At 42.1% G+C, this 19,709-nt stretch overlaps 1 protein-coding gene across 1 annotated transcript in view; it reads right to left on the reverse strand.

Annotated features, from left to right (window-relative positions):
• LOC136857639 (uncharacterized) overlaps positions 1 to 19,709 on the reverse strand; it is a 337,721-nt gene that overhangs the window by 26,796 nt on the left and 291,216 nt on the right. Inside the window, exon 5 of the mRNA XM_067136444.2 lies at positions 1,383 to 1,461. Within this exon, the coding sequence (XP_066992545.2) occupies positions 1,383 to 1,461 (79 nt within the window). The remainder of the gene's footprint in view (positions 1 to 1,382; positions 1,462 to 19,709) is intronic.

Here is a 19,709-nt window from a genome sequence, read left to right on the forward strand (position 1 = left end):
CCACCATTACGCATGAGTGTAATGTGCAATCTAAATTGCTATAGAGTATTCGCGTCATAATTAGGTAGGTACTTCGATATACGACGGTGCAATGTGAACTGTGTCGTATTGTACGCGACAACTTGAAGACGATGTCCGAAACGCAACGTAAGTCGCGGATGTCGGTTATTTTGAAGAGATGTCACATAGCACAGCCCACTGTGTTGCTTATTCAAAAGAAGTAAAATACATCGGCAGAAATACTTCTGGGATGATCCGTCACTTACAAACGCATAATATCAATCTTCACAGAACCCCTCCGGCCCGGTCTGAATCACAAGAAACTACCCTGCCGACAACGATTGTGAGGCATCCAGGTAGGATTACATCCTAATAACAATTATTAACAAATTATACGGGTTATTCAGCTGAGAAGTCCACCCGACATGACTCGTGAACATTTTAAGATACTGGCATTCTCTATTCACTTTCGTTAATGGTAGGGAGCTCATAGTTCAACGTGCAGTGCTTTCATAGGATTTTGACAAAATTTATCGTCACACACGTTTCCATGTGAGGACTGTTGATGATAACTATCAACCTTACACTCGTAGTTACTGGGACGTCGCACAGCTCGCAGCACACGAGAATCGGTCTCGAGAGCGTTGCCCATCACCCCTGTTACACGTTCCACTCATGTGTAATGGGGGTTGCGTATGTAGCAAAGCACATCTTCCCCGTTTCAGGTTCGAATAATGCACGCCTCTAGTATCCAAGTAGGTGTACATCCTATCTACAGTTATTCACAAATTATGCATTGTTATTCACCTAAGATGTCCACCCCAAATAAGTCGTGAACAGTTTAAGATACTGACATTCTGTTTCCACTTTAGTTAATGGTATTAAGGGGTTCATAGTTGAACATGCAGTACTTTTCCAGGCTTTTGACAAAATGTATTGGCTCACACGTTTTCATAAGAGAACGTTATTTGACGCAATAACTGCCAATGGTATACTATCAAGTTTATAGTCGTAGTTCTGGTACGTCGCACAGCTTGCGCTACAGGAGAATCGGTCTCGGGATTCTCGCGAGAGTCTCGAGATCTGCGACGTCAGTCTCGAGAGTCTCGAGCGAGAGCGTTGCCCATCACTACCGCACACTATAACAGGGCAAATACGACTGAGGGAATATGGGGCGCAGGCAATGGCTGTGTGTACCCTGCGGTTTCGCCGCTAGTGAAAGTAGGAAACACTCCTTTCCTATACAGAGTGAACACGTAAGGTTGGTAGGTGCATATGTCGTGCGATTTGCGCTCTATTTCCTGTTGCTCTGCTTACTCGTAACTTATGCTTAACTTTTGAACACTAGTATAGTAGGGAAGTACTCTCATAGTACAACTTACCCTCTATCGTCGATTAGAAGCACAGAGCTGTTTCTTTTGTTGAAAGCAAAGCATGACTTCACACGTATTCCGTATGTTCCTGTAACAAACAACAAAGAACATGTTTTAGCACTTAAAATATGGAAACCTAATATGAAAATTACACATTCTGGCTCATTTTGCTTTTAATGTCCCAAGTCTCTAAAATGTGTTCAATTAACACAATATTCAATGGAATTTTAAACAATAATCTTTCTATAAAAAACTGGGACGAGTCTGGTTTTCAAACCTTCGTAATGGAACGCACTTTATGCTTTAAAATAAGACTTAGAAGTTGCACTGTATAGAGGTCTACATTTCGAACTCCCGTGTTGACAGCGCGATCTGCTTCGCTGTTCTTAACATCGTTTCCAGATAGTTATTGGGAGAACACCTTATTATATGTTCTATAGTTCCTATCCCAATTTCAGGCCCAAATACAGTAAGCCTACAAGACACTTTCATGGACTCCATAACAATCATTTTGATGCTTATAAATATTAATAGAGTATCAGTAAAATAATCCTATGTTTAAGTTAGAAGGAAAGATAATGATAGTTAATGTAAGAAATAGGAGATGGGTTGAAAAGATCGTTATTAATAATAATAATAATAATAATAATAATAATAATAATTGTACCGGGCGGTACACCCTTATGCCGCAATTTTAAATCTTGCGCCAATAAATCCTCTACAGGAGAAACCCTGAACTTTAAAAACTGGATCCATTCATTAGTTTTCTCAGAAGATGTCACTACCGTAAATTTTGTGATCACAAAGTTGTCAGAACTGTGTGAATTTCATCTTGTTTTGTTTTCCATTGATCAAGAAGTGTGGACATTCTCTTATAGATGTCTACTAAAAAACTATGACCATGCACCCTGGTGCGAAGTGGAAGAACTTTATTTGAAGAAATTTTGTATTCATAAGTTTGTTCTTTACTAAATTTCGTTCTTTCATTTGTGGGTTGGCAATATTAATCTTTTCTTTCCCCCAGTTTTGAAGGTAACCAATCAATAATTTCTGTAATTAATTTTTGACCAATCATGTCTTTCTTCTCCGATTCTGAGTGTACGGTCTACACTGACCAATAAAATTGAGTGGATGTGGCTGTTTTATTCATGAAAGGTCTCGAACTTTCCTCGAGGGTATAAAAACTGCTGATTTTCTTGTCTCTCGGCCACATCATCAACATTTAGCTTAGTGTATGGACATGTAGCAGGAGGCGGGAAGCGCCCCTTTCTTCAGGCAGCTGCTCTTCAACAAGGTAATGGCCGCTTAACATCTTTATTTCTTGCTAGCTCAGCAGTTTAACCCGCGTGGAAGGTCCGAAACCTTTATTATGTAACCTATCTTCAAACATGTAATTTGCCGTCGCTTTTGTAAAACTTCATATATCTTTAACTGTAAATCGGGGATAGAGAGTGCTTTACCCTCTCGAGCTCCCCTTCATTTTGGATTTGAGGTGACTACGTTTTCATAACCGTTCTTCTACTCTTCCTTAATGTGTTAAATTTATTCTGTATACGAGTCACCTCCATAGCTTGGGAATAGCCCCTGTTTCATCGGCCTAGTGTCTTTTCTTCCTAGTTGCTTTACGTCGCACTGACACAGATAGGTCTTATGGAGACGATGGGACAGGGAAGGGCTAGGAGTGGGAAGGAAGCGGCCGTGGCCTTAATTAAGGTACAGCCCCAGCATTTGCCTGGTGTGAAAATGGGAAACCACGGAAAAACATTTTCAGGGCTGCCGACAGTGGGGTTCGAACCTACTATCTCCCGAATACTGGATACTGGCCGCACTTAAGCGACTGCAGCTATCGAGCTCGGTCTAGTGCCTTTTAGGTCTTAAGATGTGTATTTAGGAGTGCAAGTTCTCGCCTCCATTCATTTTGTATTTTGGGCCATTAACTTAACCTATTCTTTTTCTGCTAAGGCCCAGTAGATTGGGTACAAGATACCCCTGTTTCCTTGTAAGTGTGCCTTGAGGGCTGTTAATGGTGAAGTCCGTTGTGGCCTGTGGTAGGCTCAGAATACCTAGAGCGGGTCAGCTCTTTTATGTGTGGTAAATATGCCTCTAGGAGGCTTGTCATTGCTAGGTGGGAGCAAGTGCTCCATGTAGTTAGGGGATTTCTGCCCTTTGGTAATAGGTGTTTGTGAGCTGAGAGCACAGAAATTGTAAAAATTAGGGCTTGTGGGCCACATTGTTAAATTGTCTCTAAATCTTGGCTTTCCTGGTCTTGTACCGGATTTGACTCGTTGTTATTTGTTAAAGTCTGAAGTTTTATGTGAAAATTGTTAAGTTTTGCTATTTTCGAAAATATAACGTTTAATGCAATTTTAATCAATATCTCAGCTTTGTAGTTAGACCCATTCCAGCCCGCACCTTCTTTCACCTCTGCATTCCACGGGTATCCCCGTAATAATAATAATAATAATAATAATAATAATAATAATAATAATAATAATAATAATAATAATATGCTACCGGGCGAGTTGGCCGTGCGCGTAGAGGCGGCTGTGAGCTTGCATCCAGGAGACAGTAGGTTCGAATCCCACTATCGGCAGCCCTGAAGATGGTTTTCCGTGGTTTCCCATTTTCACACCAGGCAAATGCTGGGGCTGTACCTTAATTAAGGCTACGGCCGCTTCCTTCCAACTCCTAGGATTTTCCTATCCCATCGTCGCCATAAGACTTATCTGTGTCGGTGCGACGTAAAGCCCCTAGCAAAAAAAAAAAAAGCTACTTTTAAGTGTCCTATACACTTTCGATGGTCTCAAGAGACTTGCGAAACGTCAATGTCATAATGATGTCCTGCAAGGGTTTTCTTACATTGTCAGTAAATCTGCTACATTGCTCAAAAACGTTTTGCAAGTAGTATATGTCACAGTGCCTCAAAAGTGTTTACAGTATGCACTGTAGGCCGACGTTTGAGGCGCATTGTGACGCTAAACCCAGATCAGGATTGGTATTTGTCTGATATGAAGCATTTTTTGTCGAGTCGGTCAGTTTAACACCATCACTTCTACGGTCGGTGGTGTATAGACAGCACGTGTAGATCTGAGGTAAACAGGGCAAGAGTAAACATTTCTGCTACTGACTGTACCCTAATTTGCACGGCGGGGGACTGATATCACGGAGGCCTGTGTTAAGAGCTCCTCTTAAACCAAAGCATAGGGCAGCTCGTGTGAGATTGACAGTTACTTATTGCCCTTGACATAACGAAAAGTGGAAGCGTGCGGTCTTTTCTGGCACTCACCAAATCTTACACCCATACAACAGAAGCATTTGAGTCTAGAGACGATCCGGTAAAAGATGGAATGAGCCTTTCATCACAGAGCGCCATCAGCACCAAGGGGTTTCCGTCATGTTTTCGGGGAGGGTGGGGGAGGGAATGGAATTACATATGGTCGGCGTATGCCTCTTAATTTCTATCGAGGGTAACAGGTAACATGCCTGCTCTGATATATGGAGACAACATTCTCCAACCTGTAGTTACTGCTGCCATTGTGGGCTAGGGCTTTAGACTATTCGATGATAATGCTCGCGCCTATCGAGCCAGAACGGTCAATCAGTTCTTTGAGACACACGGTGTATAGCGAATGGTGTAGCTGGCATATTCTGCACACGAACGGTATTGAACATGCATGGCGTGAACGAAAGAGAACAAGTGCCCATTGTCCTAATCCTCCTGTTAACATTTAGCAATTGACTGAAGCTGCTATCGAAGAGTGGGATAATCTACCCAAAAATAAGTTGAATTGTTTGATGCTGAGTATGCCTCGTTGTGTTTAAGCATACTCGAGGTGGATATACACGGTGTTGATCTACACTGACTGAACAAATGTCATGGGATAGCGGAGCACTGATGAGCAGGTGTGTTGTCTGCGCACCACACGTCCCCTGTGCCAGCGGCAGTTGTATAGGAGACCTCGTGAGCAGTGGATGTGCATGTGACAGATGTAACTTGGAACGTCGTCGTGAGCTGACACCGTTCGAACGGGGTATTGTGGTCGGTGCCCGACGGATGGGAAGTGCGATTTCGGAAGTGGTGCGGAAATTCATCTTCACACAATCAACCGTGTCCAGGGTGTATCGTGAATGGTTGAATGCGGGTGTCACCGTTCACAACAGACGAACGACCGACCGTCCAGCCACCCTCGATGACCGTGACCGATGACGTCTGAAACGGATTGTCAATAGTGACAGACGGGCAACCGTGCAACAAATCACGGCTCAATTCAACACAGGCCGTGCTAGACATGTCTCCCAGTGGACAATCCGTAGGAACATGGGTTCTATGGGGTTTGGGAGCCGGCGCACCACACGAGTGCCACTGTTAACCCAACGTCATCGGGCACAACGACGTGCATTCGTCGCCAGTCACCAGGGATGGGCACTGGAACAATGGCGTAACGTGATATGGTCGGACGAATCACGTTTTAAACAACACCATGCCAATGGGAGGCACCGTGTATGGCGCACACCACATGAAGCGATGGATCCCGCCTGCCTCGAAGGTGTGGTCCAGGTCGCTGGTGTGTCTGTTATGGTCTGGGGTGCATTTTCCTGGGCCCCCTAGTTGTTCTGGAAGATACTTTGATGGTACGCGGTATGTTGAGCTGCTCGGAGACCATCTCCACATATTTTGGGCCTTCCAGCGCCCAGACGGTTCTGCGGTGTTTCAAGATGACAACGCGCCGCCACATCGCTCCCACGTCGCCCGGGAATGGTTCCAGAAACATACAATGGATGTCAAACGACTGCCATGGCCACCCAGGAGCCCCGATATGAACGCTATCGAGCCTATCTGGGATGTCCTGGAACGCAGGCTCCGTGCCATGGCCCACGAACAGACCAGCATTGGCGGCCGCTCTGCAAACGATTTGGTGTCAGCTGCGTCCAGAGGACTACCAGAGACTTGTCGACTCACTTCCACGGCGTCTCACTGCAGTTCGCAGGGCCAGAGGAGGCCCCACACGCTATTAGGTGACTATCCCATGACATTTGCTCATGAAGGATAATTTTGTGTTCAAAACTCCACATTACCAACTTCGTGATTTTCTTGCGTTTCTGTTGGTTCTGAATTGCTGACTGCATGTTGTTTTTCTCTGTATATACCGTTCGTAATGAATAATAATGTACGTACAGTACACACACATAGAAACATTTGTACTAGAATATGCAATTTTTTAAGCACTGTATTATAGATTTCATGCTTCTATGCACTCATAAATGTGTCGACCTTTCTTTCCGAAAATTTTCCTTCAAAGATATCTAATTATGTGGTACGCTTTTTTTTACCCTTCTTCTATCCATTCTTCTTAAGACACCGTCTCCTTACGAAGGTTGGTGATCCAGTTTATTTTGATTACTTGCGAAACAGCGGTTCGAAAGATTTCAACAGAAGTTCGCCCTACCGAACTCGATAGCTGCAGTCGCTTAAGTGCGGCCAGTATCCAGTAATCGGGAGATAGTGGGTTCGAGCCCCACTGTCGGCAGCCCTGAAGATGGTTTTCCGTGTGAACCATACTGTTCATGGAACAATAGTATAGATTTTAGTATTGGATATTGGGATTACATAAGACCACCCACGAAGTCATTGCCTTATAGTATATTTCATAAAAAGAGGCCAGAAGAAGCGTTCTTGTGTGAAGAGAGCTGGAGCGTCATTATGAGAATTCTCCAGAACCTCATTAAAGGGAGTTATGTCCCAAGCCAAGCCTCTTAATGAAGATTGGGGACGCTTCCCGGATCCCGGCAAAACTTACCTTCGGAGGGAAGAAAGAATTAAATTAATATCTTTGGTTACGGAAGAGTTGCACTGGATTTGATACAAGAATTGCAACCTGCATAATTTCTGCTTTATTTTGATATGCATTAGGGCTGCAATCATAAATGCATTCGTTAAATAAGGTACTTGAGGTGCGTTGTGCGGGAAAACTTCGAGTCGCGGGCGCGCGTATTCTACACGCGATCAAGTGGCGTGGTTACGCTAACCCAATTATAAAAGATAGGCCGCCTGGCATATCAAGCTCATTCTTTGACCGTAAGGCTGCTGGAACGAAGTCGTCATGCTACAAGTCGGCACTGCGAACAACACTTTGTCTTCGAGCTGCACATACAACTAGTACTACTGTATCGGCGAGGAATTACCCCTGCATCAAGTCAGAACGAGCTTTCACATCATCATTTCGAGGAAGCCACAACCGGAGCTGAAGCCAACACGACAATGGGCATCGATCCAGGAACGTTGGGCGTACGTGATCAGCGCGACGTCGAAGGAGACATCGTCCAACCATCTAAGGAGCTGTACGAAGGAGTCACGCAAGAAAGAATGTCTCCAAGTGGTCAACAGTATCTGCTGCAAGCGTCGCAGTCTGTCATGATGTGGTAAATTCAGTGGTCCACAGGGAGGGCCGCTCCGTCATGTCATCAATCACATAAGGTCAGAGCTTTCCAATTCTGTTTCAAGCATGTCATTTAAATTTAGATAGGAATAGGGGGGCCGTCAGTCAACAGGTTAGTTATGGTAGGAAAACTCTTTGTAATATAGAGCTAGGCCTCAAGCTCGAACCCCGTACATTAGGGTAGATGATAGTTTGTAGATTCCTTATTGGTGTGTTTATCTTTCATTTCAATTGTATTATATTAGCGTAAGGATTATCTTCATGGGTCAGGTCGAACTCCCTTGGTCATAGGAGGTTAGTCTAACAGGCAGACACTATTTAGTGTGTCGCATTCAGGAATTTGTTTCTGCAGACGTAGGCTGTATATTTCAGACAAGGATTCAACCCGTAATTCACCCAGCTTTACTGACAGGGCGAGCAAGTCCGAATGTTTGAGAGATGTGAGCATTATGCATGTAGCTGGCTGTATGTATTTGAGATGAGAAAGCCCAGCACAGTTTGAGAGTGTATTGGAAGCATTAGAGATGCCTTATTATGGCCATGTGACTATCGCATATTGATGTGCGTCTTTGTATTATCAAGGTTGAGCCCATGGGAGGCGGAAATAAGATTGGTTATATTGCTGGCGATATTGAGATGAGGGGCGGATCGCCCAGGTGTATTTAAAAGAGTGCTTCTAGCAGCCAGGTTACGTGAGGTATTTGAGAGGCGAGATGTTTTTGCCGGCAGCCAGCTGAGCTCGTAAATTATGTGGATTGCCGCTAGTCAAGTGTTCGGTGTGGTGAGGGTTGGTGTGTCTGACGTCACAGTCTTGAAACTCAGTGATATTTCTGTCTGCAGCTTGTCGAGTGTGTATGGGGGAAGGAGACAACCTTGATGTTTTGGAACGCAGGGAGAGATTTTTTGTTCGATTTTTGTTCTACTTTAATTTTTAACACTGGCACGTTGGATATTGTCACTTTGGATATGTTGGTTGCGTTCTTTTGATTGTTCGTATATGAATATTATACGCTTTACTCTTCAGGGGACTAGGGTTCGTGACCGAGTCAGGACACTGTTCATTTTGTGTTTATTTTTGTTTGCACCGGGGTTCGATGGTACGAGGCATAGTAAATTTTTGGGAACTACTGTTAGATGTGTATTTCAGCAGATATCCATCTTTCGAGATTTCGTTACTTACACTATTGTAACATGCTTGTTACAGCCCAGCTTTTTCGTGAAGGCAGTGAACTGGTTGTCATCGGCTCAACGTTATCTTTACCCAAGCATTTTGAAAGCTCTTATATTTTGTAAATAGATTTTGTTTTTGTAATAAATCCCTATTTGTTAAACTTTGAATGCAGCGATGTTTTCTGTTAGATTTTTTAATTTTAATTTAGCTGATTCTTACCTGATTAGTCACATATCCTAGTGTTTTATCTTTATGTTGCCCACTGATCCCATGTTATCCCTGAGAAGAGTGCTATCGGCTGGCCGAGTCCGGATATGTGTTCAGGTAAGACTATGTGCACCAGCTCACGTTTGTGAGAGTTCTTTCACTACTGTACTCTGGGTTCGAGACCGGCTTTCGCCTGGCCGGAACCAAAGAGTCCTGTAGGGCACACGTGGTTTCCCATTTTCACACCAGGCAAATGCCGGGGCTGTACCTTAATCAGGGCCACGGCCGCTTCGTTCTACTTCCTAGGCCTTTCCTATCCCATCGTCGCGCCATAAGATGTATCTGTGTCGGTGCGACGTAAAGCAAAAAAAAAAAAAAGTTCGCCCATCCAGCGGCGCAAGTCTTTAAGCCAGGAATTTCTCCGTCTTCCCATAGATCTTCCTTCTTCAATTTTCCTCTCGATGATGATTTAGAGAAGGTCATAACTGATCGTTCACCCGATGTACCTGATATTTCGCTCCTTGGTGGTTGTCAGAAGCTTTTTTTTCTTATTTAATAAGTTGAGGTCTTTCTCATTGGTTTCCTTTCTTCTATACAAGTACATTTCGAAAGCTTCAATCCGCACTCCAGCAAAGGACTGAGCGTCCAGCCTTCGAAACCATACAGAAGGACAGGGAAAACATAGCATTGCAACATTTGAGTTCAGAGCTGAAGGTTGAAATCTTTATTGGTAAATAGGTTCCTCATTCTGTTGAAGATATTTTTAGTTTGTCCGATCCTGGATAAGATTTCATTCTTGGAATCGCAATGCTCTTTCAATGAAGTCCTAATATATTTCAAGTGTGACATTTGTTGAACAATTGTGTTGTTGATATGCAGGGAGGCCTGTTTTGGTGTTTTCGAAAATACGGTTTTGCCAATATTCATGAACAGACCAAATGATGCACTGGCCCCTACAATGTTAATAATAATAATAATAATAATAATAATAATAATAATAATAATAATAATAATAATAATAATAATAATAATTTGAAGATTAGTAAGGTGACTGGCTAACACAATGTCATCATCAGCAAAACGGATGTTATTATGACCTGATCCTGATGCTTAGGTTAACATCCTCGACAACTTCTCTAAACATAGAACAGATATTAAAGAGGAGAAAGGACAGGACACAGCCCAGCCACACGCTTTGCCGTATATCTATGTCCTCAGTTGTGGCTCCTTTTGATCTCTGCTGTTTGGTTCCAGGAGAGCCGAGTAATGATATGTAGATCACCAACTAGTAGTTTTGCATGAGAAACGCTATCGAAAGCTTGTTTTGGTAGTCGATGAAGCACGTGTACATGTCGACATTCATATCCAGGTATTTTTGAATCAGAACAGTCAAAAAGAAAAGAGCCTCGCGAGTTCCCAGTCTGTTTCTAAAACGAAACTGGCTACGGCTAACCTGGTGTTCATATTTCCCGTAGATACGAGTATGGGTGATACGTAGGAATACCTCTAAGGCATGGGACATTAGTCTGATCATGCGCCTATCATCACACTGTGAGGCACTAACCTTTTTTTTAAGTATGGTAACAGAAATTGATCTTAACCAGTCAGATTAAATTCTCCCAGCCTTAGTCCTTCCAGCACTTCAGCTTTTCTTCAGGTCCCACAAAGATAATGTTATTGGCACCCCTCATTATACCTTTATATGGCTTGCGATATTTCCCCCGCAAGTTCCTTTATTTTTTTATGGAGGTTAAACAAGTCATGTTTCTCCACGAGATATCCTATTTATTTGCATCTTTTTACCTGCCAACGTTTTTTGACTCCCTGCATTTTATCCGCTTTATCTTACATAGGAAATATTTCATTTTCACCTCTTTCCTTGACTAACTGACCGTTGCTTACCTTTACGTCCACATTGTTCTGATCAACCTACTCCACATTCACATTTTTGCTGTTTCTAATCTCTAGCACTCTCCTACTGTCCATTTTTCACATTCATATACAGCACAAGTTCACTCCAGACAATAATGCCAGGATTGTTTCGACATTTGTGTACTCAATGGCTTAGCAGACGTTCTTTCTTTGCAGTGCAACACTTTCTCAGTGCCAGGCTATTCTTTTGTTTACTTCGTGGATACTTAGGTTGCTACAAGCTTCCGAGATGGCAGAACTGACTTATTTGCTAAATTTTCGAATTGTTAATATTTGTTTGTCTTTTTCTATTTGTTTTACGTCGCACCGACACAGATAGGTCTTATGGCAACGATGGGCTAGGAAAGGCCTATGACTGGGAAGGAAGCGGCCCTGGCCTTGATTGAGGTACAGCCCCAGCATTTGCCTGGTGTGAAAATGGGAAACCACGGAAAACCATCTTAAGGCCTCCGACAGTGGGGTTCGAACCCACTATCTCCCGGATGCAAGTTCACAGCTGCGCGCTCCTAATCGCATGGCCAACACTACCGGTTAATATTTGTTTTAGGTCTTTGAATGACCTATTTATAATTACGATATTTGTCTTATTTCGAGAATCCATTCGAGAAGGCTGTAACTAATATTGTTGGCATTTAGACCAGGAATTAATGATTATTTTGCCGTAATTTTTCTAGTCATACACTTGAATGAATAAATCCGTAGCATATTTCACTTTATAACATAACAGGCCTACACGTTGTCGTCGTTTAGCATGATAAACCGTAGTTTTTGTTAATTATGTATTTAATGAATACAGTACTATAATCTCTGGCAAAATCTGAACGGCTAAAGTAAAAGTATGCTTTAAGAAGAAAATACTGTACGCAGTGATGTAAATTAAATCCAACTCTGCATATTTTATGAGTCAAATCGGAATGTTCCACTCATGATCTGAGTGTACAAGTTAAAACCCGGCTGAGGAATTTGTTTTCTAAAGGGCGGAAAAATGTCTTGGCAATCAATATAATTCTGTTTGGTGTTTTTATGTCGCTCTCTACTATCCGGACGTCCAAACTGGTTAGCTAACCGTCTATAAGATAACTCTTCAAAGGTCCGAAACTCGCACGTAGGCTGAGTCTATATTATTATTATTATTATTATTATTATTATTATTATTATTATTATTATTATTATTATTATTATTATTAATGATGATGAGGCGATGTTTTATTCGTTCGTTCGTTCGTTCGTTCGTTCAATCAATCAATCAATCAATCAATCAATCAATCAATCAATCAATCAATCAATCAATCAATCAATCAATCAATCAATCAATCAATCAATCAATCAATCAATCAATCAATCAATCAATCAATCAATCAATCAATCAATCAATCAATAAATAAATAAATAAATAAATAAATAAATAAATCAATCATGATAGTGCTTGCTGTTTCTTGTTTTGTTCCATGAATTAATAATCATCATTCGACTAAACGATTTAGACATTATATCGTTAACTGAAAACCTTTAAGGAGTCCGTAGAGCCGTGGACGAACCAGGCCAAGTATATCGCAGACAATGTCAGTACTGTTCACACCTACCGGAAAGTGTGGAGAAAGCCGAGAGAATCATGTTCTTTATTATTTAAAAGGAATTATCTTGTATTGTTAGCTCGCGCGTGCTTGTAGTTTTAACTTTCTTGAACCACATCCTACTTTTGACGCTTCGCGGAACTTACATTTCATTCTATACTTCTGACGAGACTTCGGTAATAAGGAATATTGCTTGCTTGCTTGCTTGTTGTTTTAAGGGGCCTAACATCGAAGGTCATCGTCCCAATAAGGAATATTAGAAGCTTACATGAAGTATGAAGAAAGTATTTCCTGTAAGATCCCAACTAACGAAACAGGGCTGCCAGATTTTAGAATTGCCGAGAAGGGACACTTTCTCAGCATAGGTTCACACAGAGTTGTAAATAAAAATATACCTTTATATGAATTATAAAGTGAATATGAATCTCAAAGGAAATTAATGTTAATTAATGTTATTTGCTTTACGTCCCACTAACTACTTTTACGGTCTTCGGAGACGCTGAGGTGCCGGAATTTAGTCGCGCAGGAGTTCTTTTACGTGCCAGTAAATCTACCGACACGAGGCTGTCGTATTTGAGCACCTTCAAATACCACCGGACTGAGCCAGGATCGAACCTGCCATGTTGGGGTTAGAAGGCCAGCGCCTTAACCGTCTGAGTCACTCAGCCCGGCACCAAAGGAAATTCGTTTAATAAACAGCATAATTACTGTTCTCCATGTATGAAACAGTGGGTCTAATAATTAACTGTTCTATTGTTTGTTTAACGTACAGCATAAACTTTAGGAGTTATGCATACAGCGTTTATCCCTGAACTGTACATTTTTAAAAGTGTTATTTCTCCATTCTCAGAACTTAAAAACTCCTTAAAATTGTAATTGAATTTTACAAATAACTTTTGGAAATAATTCACTACCATAGTACATAGTTTAGAATGCCCTATTATGTAGGCTTTTATGTTGCTGTTAGTACTCTCTTGGTCGGCTCCGTGGCTGAATGGTTAGCGTTCTGGCCTTTGGTCCAGAGGGTCCCAGGTTCGATTCCTGGCCGCGTCGGGGATGTTAACCTTAACTGATTAATTCGTCTGTCTTGGAGGCTGGGTGTGCGCACCGTCTTCATCATTAGAAATCATCTTAGGCAGGGCCCTGTCCTCATAGACATGCAGGTCGCCTATAGGCCGTTTACTGGAAAAAGACCTGCACCAGTCCTCTCCAGAGGCTATACGCCATTATTATCATTATTAGTGTTCTCTTTCTATGGTGAAACACTGCTTGATCCTCTTGAATTCTTGGGTGACAAAAAATACGATAACTTTCTTTAGCGAGTGATCTATTGGACAACTACAAGACTTCAGGGAGCAGAATGAAAATCCACAGCCTGTTTCCCTTTCATTCGATCGGGTCAGGAATGGGATGAATGAAGCCCCATCTAGCGGCTAGGATAGGAACTGTGTCGGCTGCCGAAGCCTGTCACACTCCTCTGGGGCAGTGATTAATGACAGAGATGAAATGATATTGGATAGTGTTACTGGAATGACAGATGACAGGGAAAACCGGAGTACCCGGAGAAAATACTGTCCCACCTCCGCTTTGTCCAGCACAAATCTCCCATGGAATGACCGAGATTTGAACTACGGAACCCCGCGGTGAGAGGCCCGCGCCTGCCGTCCGAGCCACGGAGGCACCATTAGGGTGCAGAATGTCACTGAAAGTTCACTTCTTACGACTTAGAAAACTTGGTTGCCGTTAGCGAAGAACAAAACATAAGGACAGCAGACCATCCTCGTATACTCAGTACAGACTAATGTTTTCTGGTAATACATATGTAGATGTAAGGCCATCAGAAGATTACTCGTACACACAGGTTAATTTACAGTATACTGGTAAAATTTAATGTGGATTTAGTATGGCTAAAGAGGGTGATGACGGTTTTCTCTTGTACAGCTGTATCATCAAATCCACAACGAAAAAAGAAAAAACTAATTGCATTTCCCAGCATTGTTTCAGAGTGGTACAAATATATAAACCACTACAGACTCTTGATGTAGTAGCATTAGTCAGGTTTAACCACACAAGTAGCCTACACAAAGCTAGACCGGGCTGAGTGGCTCAGACGGTAGAGAGCTAGCTCCTTAATTAATCACTCCAAAATTAGGTAAACCCCGTTATGTACGCCCTACATGCAATTCAGATAGAGAAAAATGTTCCAATTTGTTAAGTAATCCACCTGTGGGTGGGGGCGATAGAATAACACCCACGGTATCCCCTGCCTGTCGTAAGAGGCGACTAAAAGGGGACCCAGGGGCTCTGAACTTGGGAGCGTGGGTTGGTGACCATGTGGCCCTCAGCTGGGCCCTGACATTGCTTCCACTTACTTGTGCCAGGCTCCTCACTTTCACCTATCCTAACCGAACTCCCTTGGTCAACTCTTGTTCTTTTCCGACCCCGACGGTATTAGAGCACTCGAGGCCTAGGGAGTCTTTCATTTTCACGCCCCTCGTGGCCCTTGTCTTTCTTTAGCCGATACCTTCATTTTTCGAAGTGTCGGATCCCTTCCATATTTTCTCTCTGATTAGTGTTATATAGAGGACGATTGCCTAGCCGTACTTCCTCTTAAAACAATAATCACCACCATTGTTAAATAATGTGGTCGGAGAGCGATTTAGGGTGGCAATTGCTGACAGCAGAGGGCTCCCTTTCGAGTCCAAGTTAGCGAGTTCGCTTCCAGCTCAGTGTGATGGTATTTCATCCCCCTGTGTGTGGGGGCGGTAGAATATCACCCACGGTATCCCCTGCCTGTCGTAAGAAGCGACTAAAAAGGGCTCCAGGGGCTCTGAACTTGGGAGCGTATGTTGGCCACGACGGGGCCCTTAGCTGAGTTCTGGCATTGCTTCTACTTACTTGTGCCAGGTTCCTCACTTTCATCTATCCTATCGACCTCACTTGGTTAACTCTTGTTCTTTTCCGACCACGCCGGTACTGGGCTTGCGAGGCCAAGGGAGTATAATTTTCACGCCCTTCGTAGCCCTTGTCTTTCTATGATCGATACCTTCATTATCCGAAGTGTCGGATACCTTCCATATTTTCCCTCTGATTAGAATTAATAGAGGATGGTTGCCTAGTAGTACTTCCTCCTAAAACAATAATCATCACCAGCACCACTTGATGGTATATCAAGGCGCTCAAATACGCCAGCCTCATGTCGGTAGATTTACAGGAACGCAAAAGATGTTATTATTATTATTATTCATTCATTCAACTTCGCTAATCGGCCAACTAGGGACCACGGTAAGCCTCACTTTACATTCTGGCATTTGTTCATTTTTCGCTTCATCCAGATCGTCTTCATTAGCTCGCTGTGTTTAGCACGACGTTCTTCTGTCCATTTAGCACCAGTTGCCCTTTTTCGTCCCGGAAAGTTCCAAAAGTCTTGATGGCTGCTCTGAAAAGATTTCGATTTTGTGCATCTTCTGCTTGTAGGCCCTGTTCTTTAAGATCATTCTTGACATTAACCATGGCATTGCTGTTTATGGTTTTGAGTCAAATATACTGAAGATACGTTTCGTCCATCGACAGTCAATCATCCGTCGTATATGACCGTAGAAGCGAACTCTGTCTTTACGCATTGTGTCCGTGATCTTCTCTATCTTAGAGTATACTTCTTGCCTGGATTTTCTAATGCAGATGCCATTTTTGTAGTTTGGGCCAAGTATGGTGTGTAGGATCTTTCTTTCTTTCCTCTCTAAATCCGCAAGCAAACATTTCTCGGACAGGATAAGGTATTCAGATGCATACAGCGATACTGGTTTGATGAAAAAAAAAATGGCGTATGGCTTTTAGTGCCGGGAGTGTCCGAGGACAAGTTCGGCTCGCCAGATGCAGATCTTTTGATTTGACACCCGTAGGCGACCTGCGCGTCGTGATGAGGATGAAATGATGATGAAGACGACACATGACAGTGTTGTAGTGAGGAATTTTTGTGTTCAGGGAAAAGCACTTTTTGTTGTATATGTTGCGGGTTGTTTGGAAAGTGACTTCCATTTTCTTGATACTATGGCCTCTTTTTCAAGTCCATTTTGCTGAATCCATTCTCGAAGGTATTTAAATTTACTAAGATGGTTTATCGTTCCATATTTGGTGTTTAATTGTGCCGTATCATATTTGATATTCGACATTTTTTCTGTCTTTTGAAAGGAAATTTGCAAACCTGTTTGTTCTGCTACTTCCTTCAACACATTGATCTGTTCTGTTCCACTTACGAAATTTTCTGTCATCAGGGCTATATCATCAGCGAACGCTAAGCAATCTATTTCCACTCCGTGTTTCTTTGTCCCAGTCCTTAAGGGTTTGTAAATGTTTATTTCTTTTAACGTCTTTCGCCACTCCTGTTATTACCTTCTCAAGTACGCAGTTGAACAAAAGAGGTGACAACCCATCTCCCAGTCGAACGCCTGTCTTGATCTCAAAGGGTTCAGAGAGACATCCTTGGAACTTTACTTTGGATTTCGTATTAGTTAGTGTTGCCCTTATTATCACCAGCAGTTTCTCATCGACTCCCATTTCTGCAAGGATGTTACGCAACACATCACGGTCGATGGAGTCGTATGCTTTCCTGAAGTCTACAAATGTAGATACATAGGTTCGACCTCGCAGCATATGGTATCTTATTATGGTTTTTAGATTTAAGTATTTGTTCTGCACTTGTTCGGCCTTTCCGGAAACCTGCTTGGTATTCCTTGAGTTTGTGTTCAACTTGCTGTTCTAGTCTTTCAAGGATGGATAGTGACAGGATCTTGTAGGCTATTGACAGAAGAGAAATTCCACGGTAACTGTTCACATCTCTTATATTTCCTTTCTTGTGTAAAGAATGGATCAAAGCTAGCTTCCAGTCCTCTGGTAGTTGTTCTTTTTCCCATTTATCTACAACGGTTTGGTGTAGGATGTCAATTGCTTCTTCCGGGGCATGTTTCCACAGTTCCGCAATCATGGAGTCTTCACCAGGAGCCTTGTTATTTTTCAGTCTCTTTGTGTGGCGTTTGATTACATTGTGATTTGGTGGAAAAGATGGCAGGTTTTGGCTCGCTGGTTCGTTTGTTGTGATGGGGTTGGCTGGTTTTTCACAGTTTAGCAGGTCTTTAAAATACTTAGCTAAGATTTATTATTATTATTATTATTATTATTATTATTATTATTATTATTCATAATTCACGTGTTCCAGATGCAAGTATTTTCTTATTTTAGTTTCTTAAATCACCACCTATCGTCTAAGTAGTATCGCAGCTTCGGAGTGCTGTTGTAAGAGTTCACCAAGTTGTGCTGTTAAAGGTTACAAGGTGGAGGATAATGAAGTCTAGAAGTATCTGAGTTACGGGGCAGAAGGACCTCAGCCCCCTAATCTATGTTGAGCCATTAGGAAGCAGTGGACCGTATCTGCTACACACTCTTGACCTGCTCCCACGTGCACTGCCTGGGTCCCTCACGTTTCCGCTTTCACAAATTATTCCGCTCAAGGCCCCGCCTCGAAATCCCTAAAGTTACTACTTGGCCCATATTTACAACAATGACTCTACTGTAAACGGTGACTGGGGTCTTATTAACTTGAAATTCATTGATACCATTAATTATCTCTGGGCTAGCAAAGGTGTCTTGAGGAAGTTAGGAGAGACATTTCTGAGGCATAACTTATAGCAGATTCTTAAGGACGCTGAAGTGTGTGGCGCTCAACAGTTCAAAAATAAACTCGAACATTTTAACTGTTGCAAACAGAGTACGAATCGAAGAGAGATTATATTTCCACATCTAATTTCAACGACTTCACTATACCGTACTCTTTAAAGGCAAACAAGTTATCTTATTCGGATATTTTTTGCCCTAATTACGGTCATCTTTTGCTTCTGACGTTCCGGAAATAAATTAATGTCGATGTCCTTCAGTATCTTGCCTAATTTTGAGATTTTAATGGACTTGTATAGTTCCAGAATATTAATCTATATCAGATAAGGTCCCCGGTAAGTGTCTGTCTATGTATGTGCGGGTTAATCTCGAGAATCACCAAACGGATTTTGATGTTTTTACCACTGTATAGAGCATTTATTCAGGGAGGTTTAGGTGTATGAAGAATTGGTCTAAACTAAAAGGGGACGTAGCCGTGGTGATTTTAGCAAACAAAGATAAATACAAAGATCAACAGTTGTAGGCCCTTCAGGCAAGCATCTCATTGTTGAATACATCCTAGGGATATGAGCTACGAATTTCAGGTAAATAAAATACGGTATAGGCTAATAATGAATGAGAATATATTTTCTTTATTCTTAGAAATTACAAACAATCCTTTTCTTAATCATCGTTACCCGGTCGATCAGATAAGCAGTGTGCCTTTTTCTACCACTAGGAGCGCTAATGTGCGTCAATTCATTGTTTCACTTAAGCACCACTACGAGCGCTAATGTGAGTCAATGCAGAGTTTCACCTACGCCCTTATAACTACATTCGGTGTGGACATTTAAAAAAAATAAAAAACGTCTGAGGGTATTGAACCAAGGAACACATTACAGAAAGAATTATGTAAATAAGTTAATTTGGCTAGAATTTGAATAAAAAAGAAAACGAATACCGTAAAGAAACGAGCGATTTTAGGCTGTTTTTCCCGAACTGCATTTAGGCCGGAAATTATTTTCGAACTGTGCTTTTTTTTATTTTGATAGGACTTTCCATGATTCACAATTTGAAACTGTTTTGGGCCCTTCAGCTCTTCAACTTTCGCCACATTTGAGGGAATTGCTTAATTTTACGTTTTTCAACATTAAAACCGGTGATCCGAACGCTTCCTTGGCTTACGCTACCTAAACCGTCAACGACAGACCTCGAATATTACGACGTTTACATGAGGATTGAAATCGATTTGAGTACACTTGCCGTACTGAATACAATGCCCGTTCACATTGTTTGTTTGTTTGTTTGTTTGTTTGTTTGTTTGTCCAACCCTTGTCCCATTTCTTTACGGGGTCGGGTATGAGGT

This window comes from Anabrus simplex, chromosome 1 (assembly GCF_040414725.1).
Source record: "Anabrus simplex isolate iqAnaSimp1 chromosome 1, ASM4041472v1, whole genome shotgun sequence".
NCBI classification, from domain to species: domain Eukaryota; kingdom Metazoa; phylum Arthropoda; class Insecta; order Orthoptera; family Tettigoniidae; genus Anabrus; species Anabrus simplex.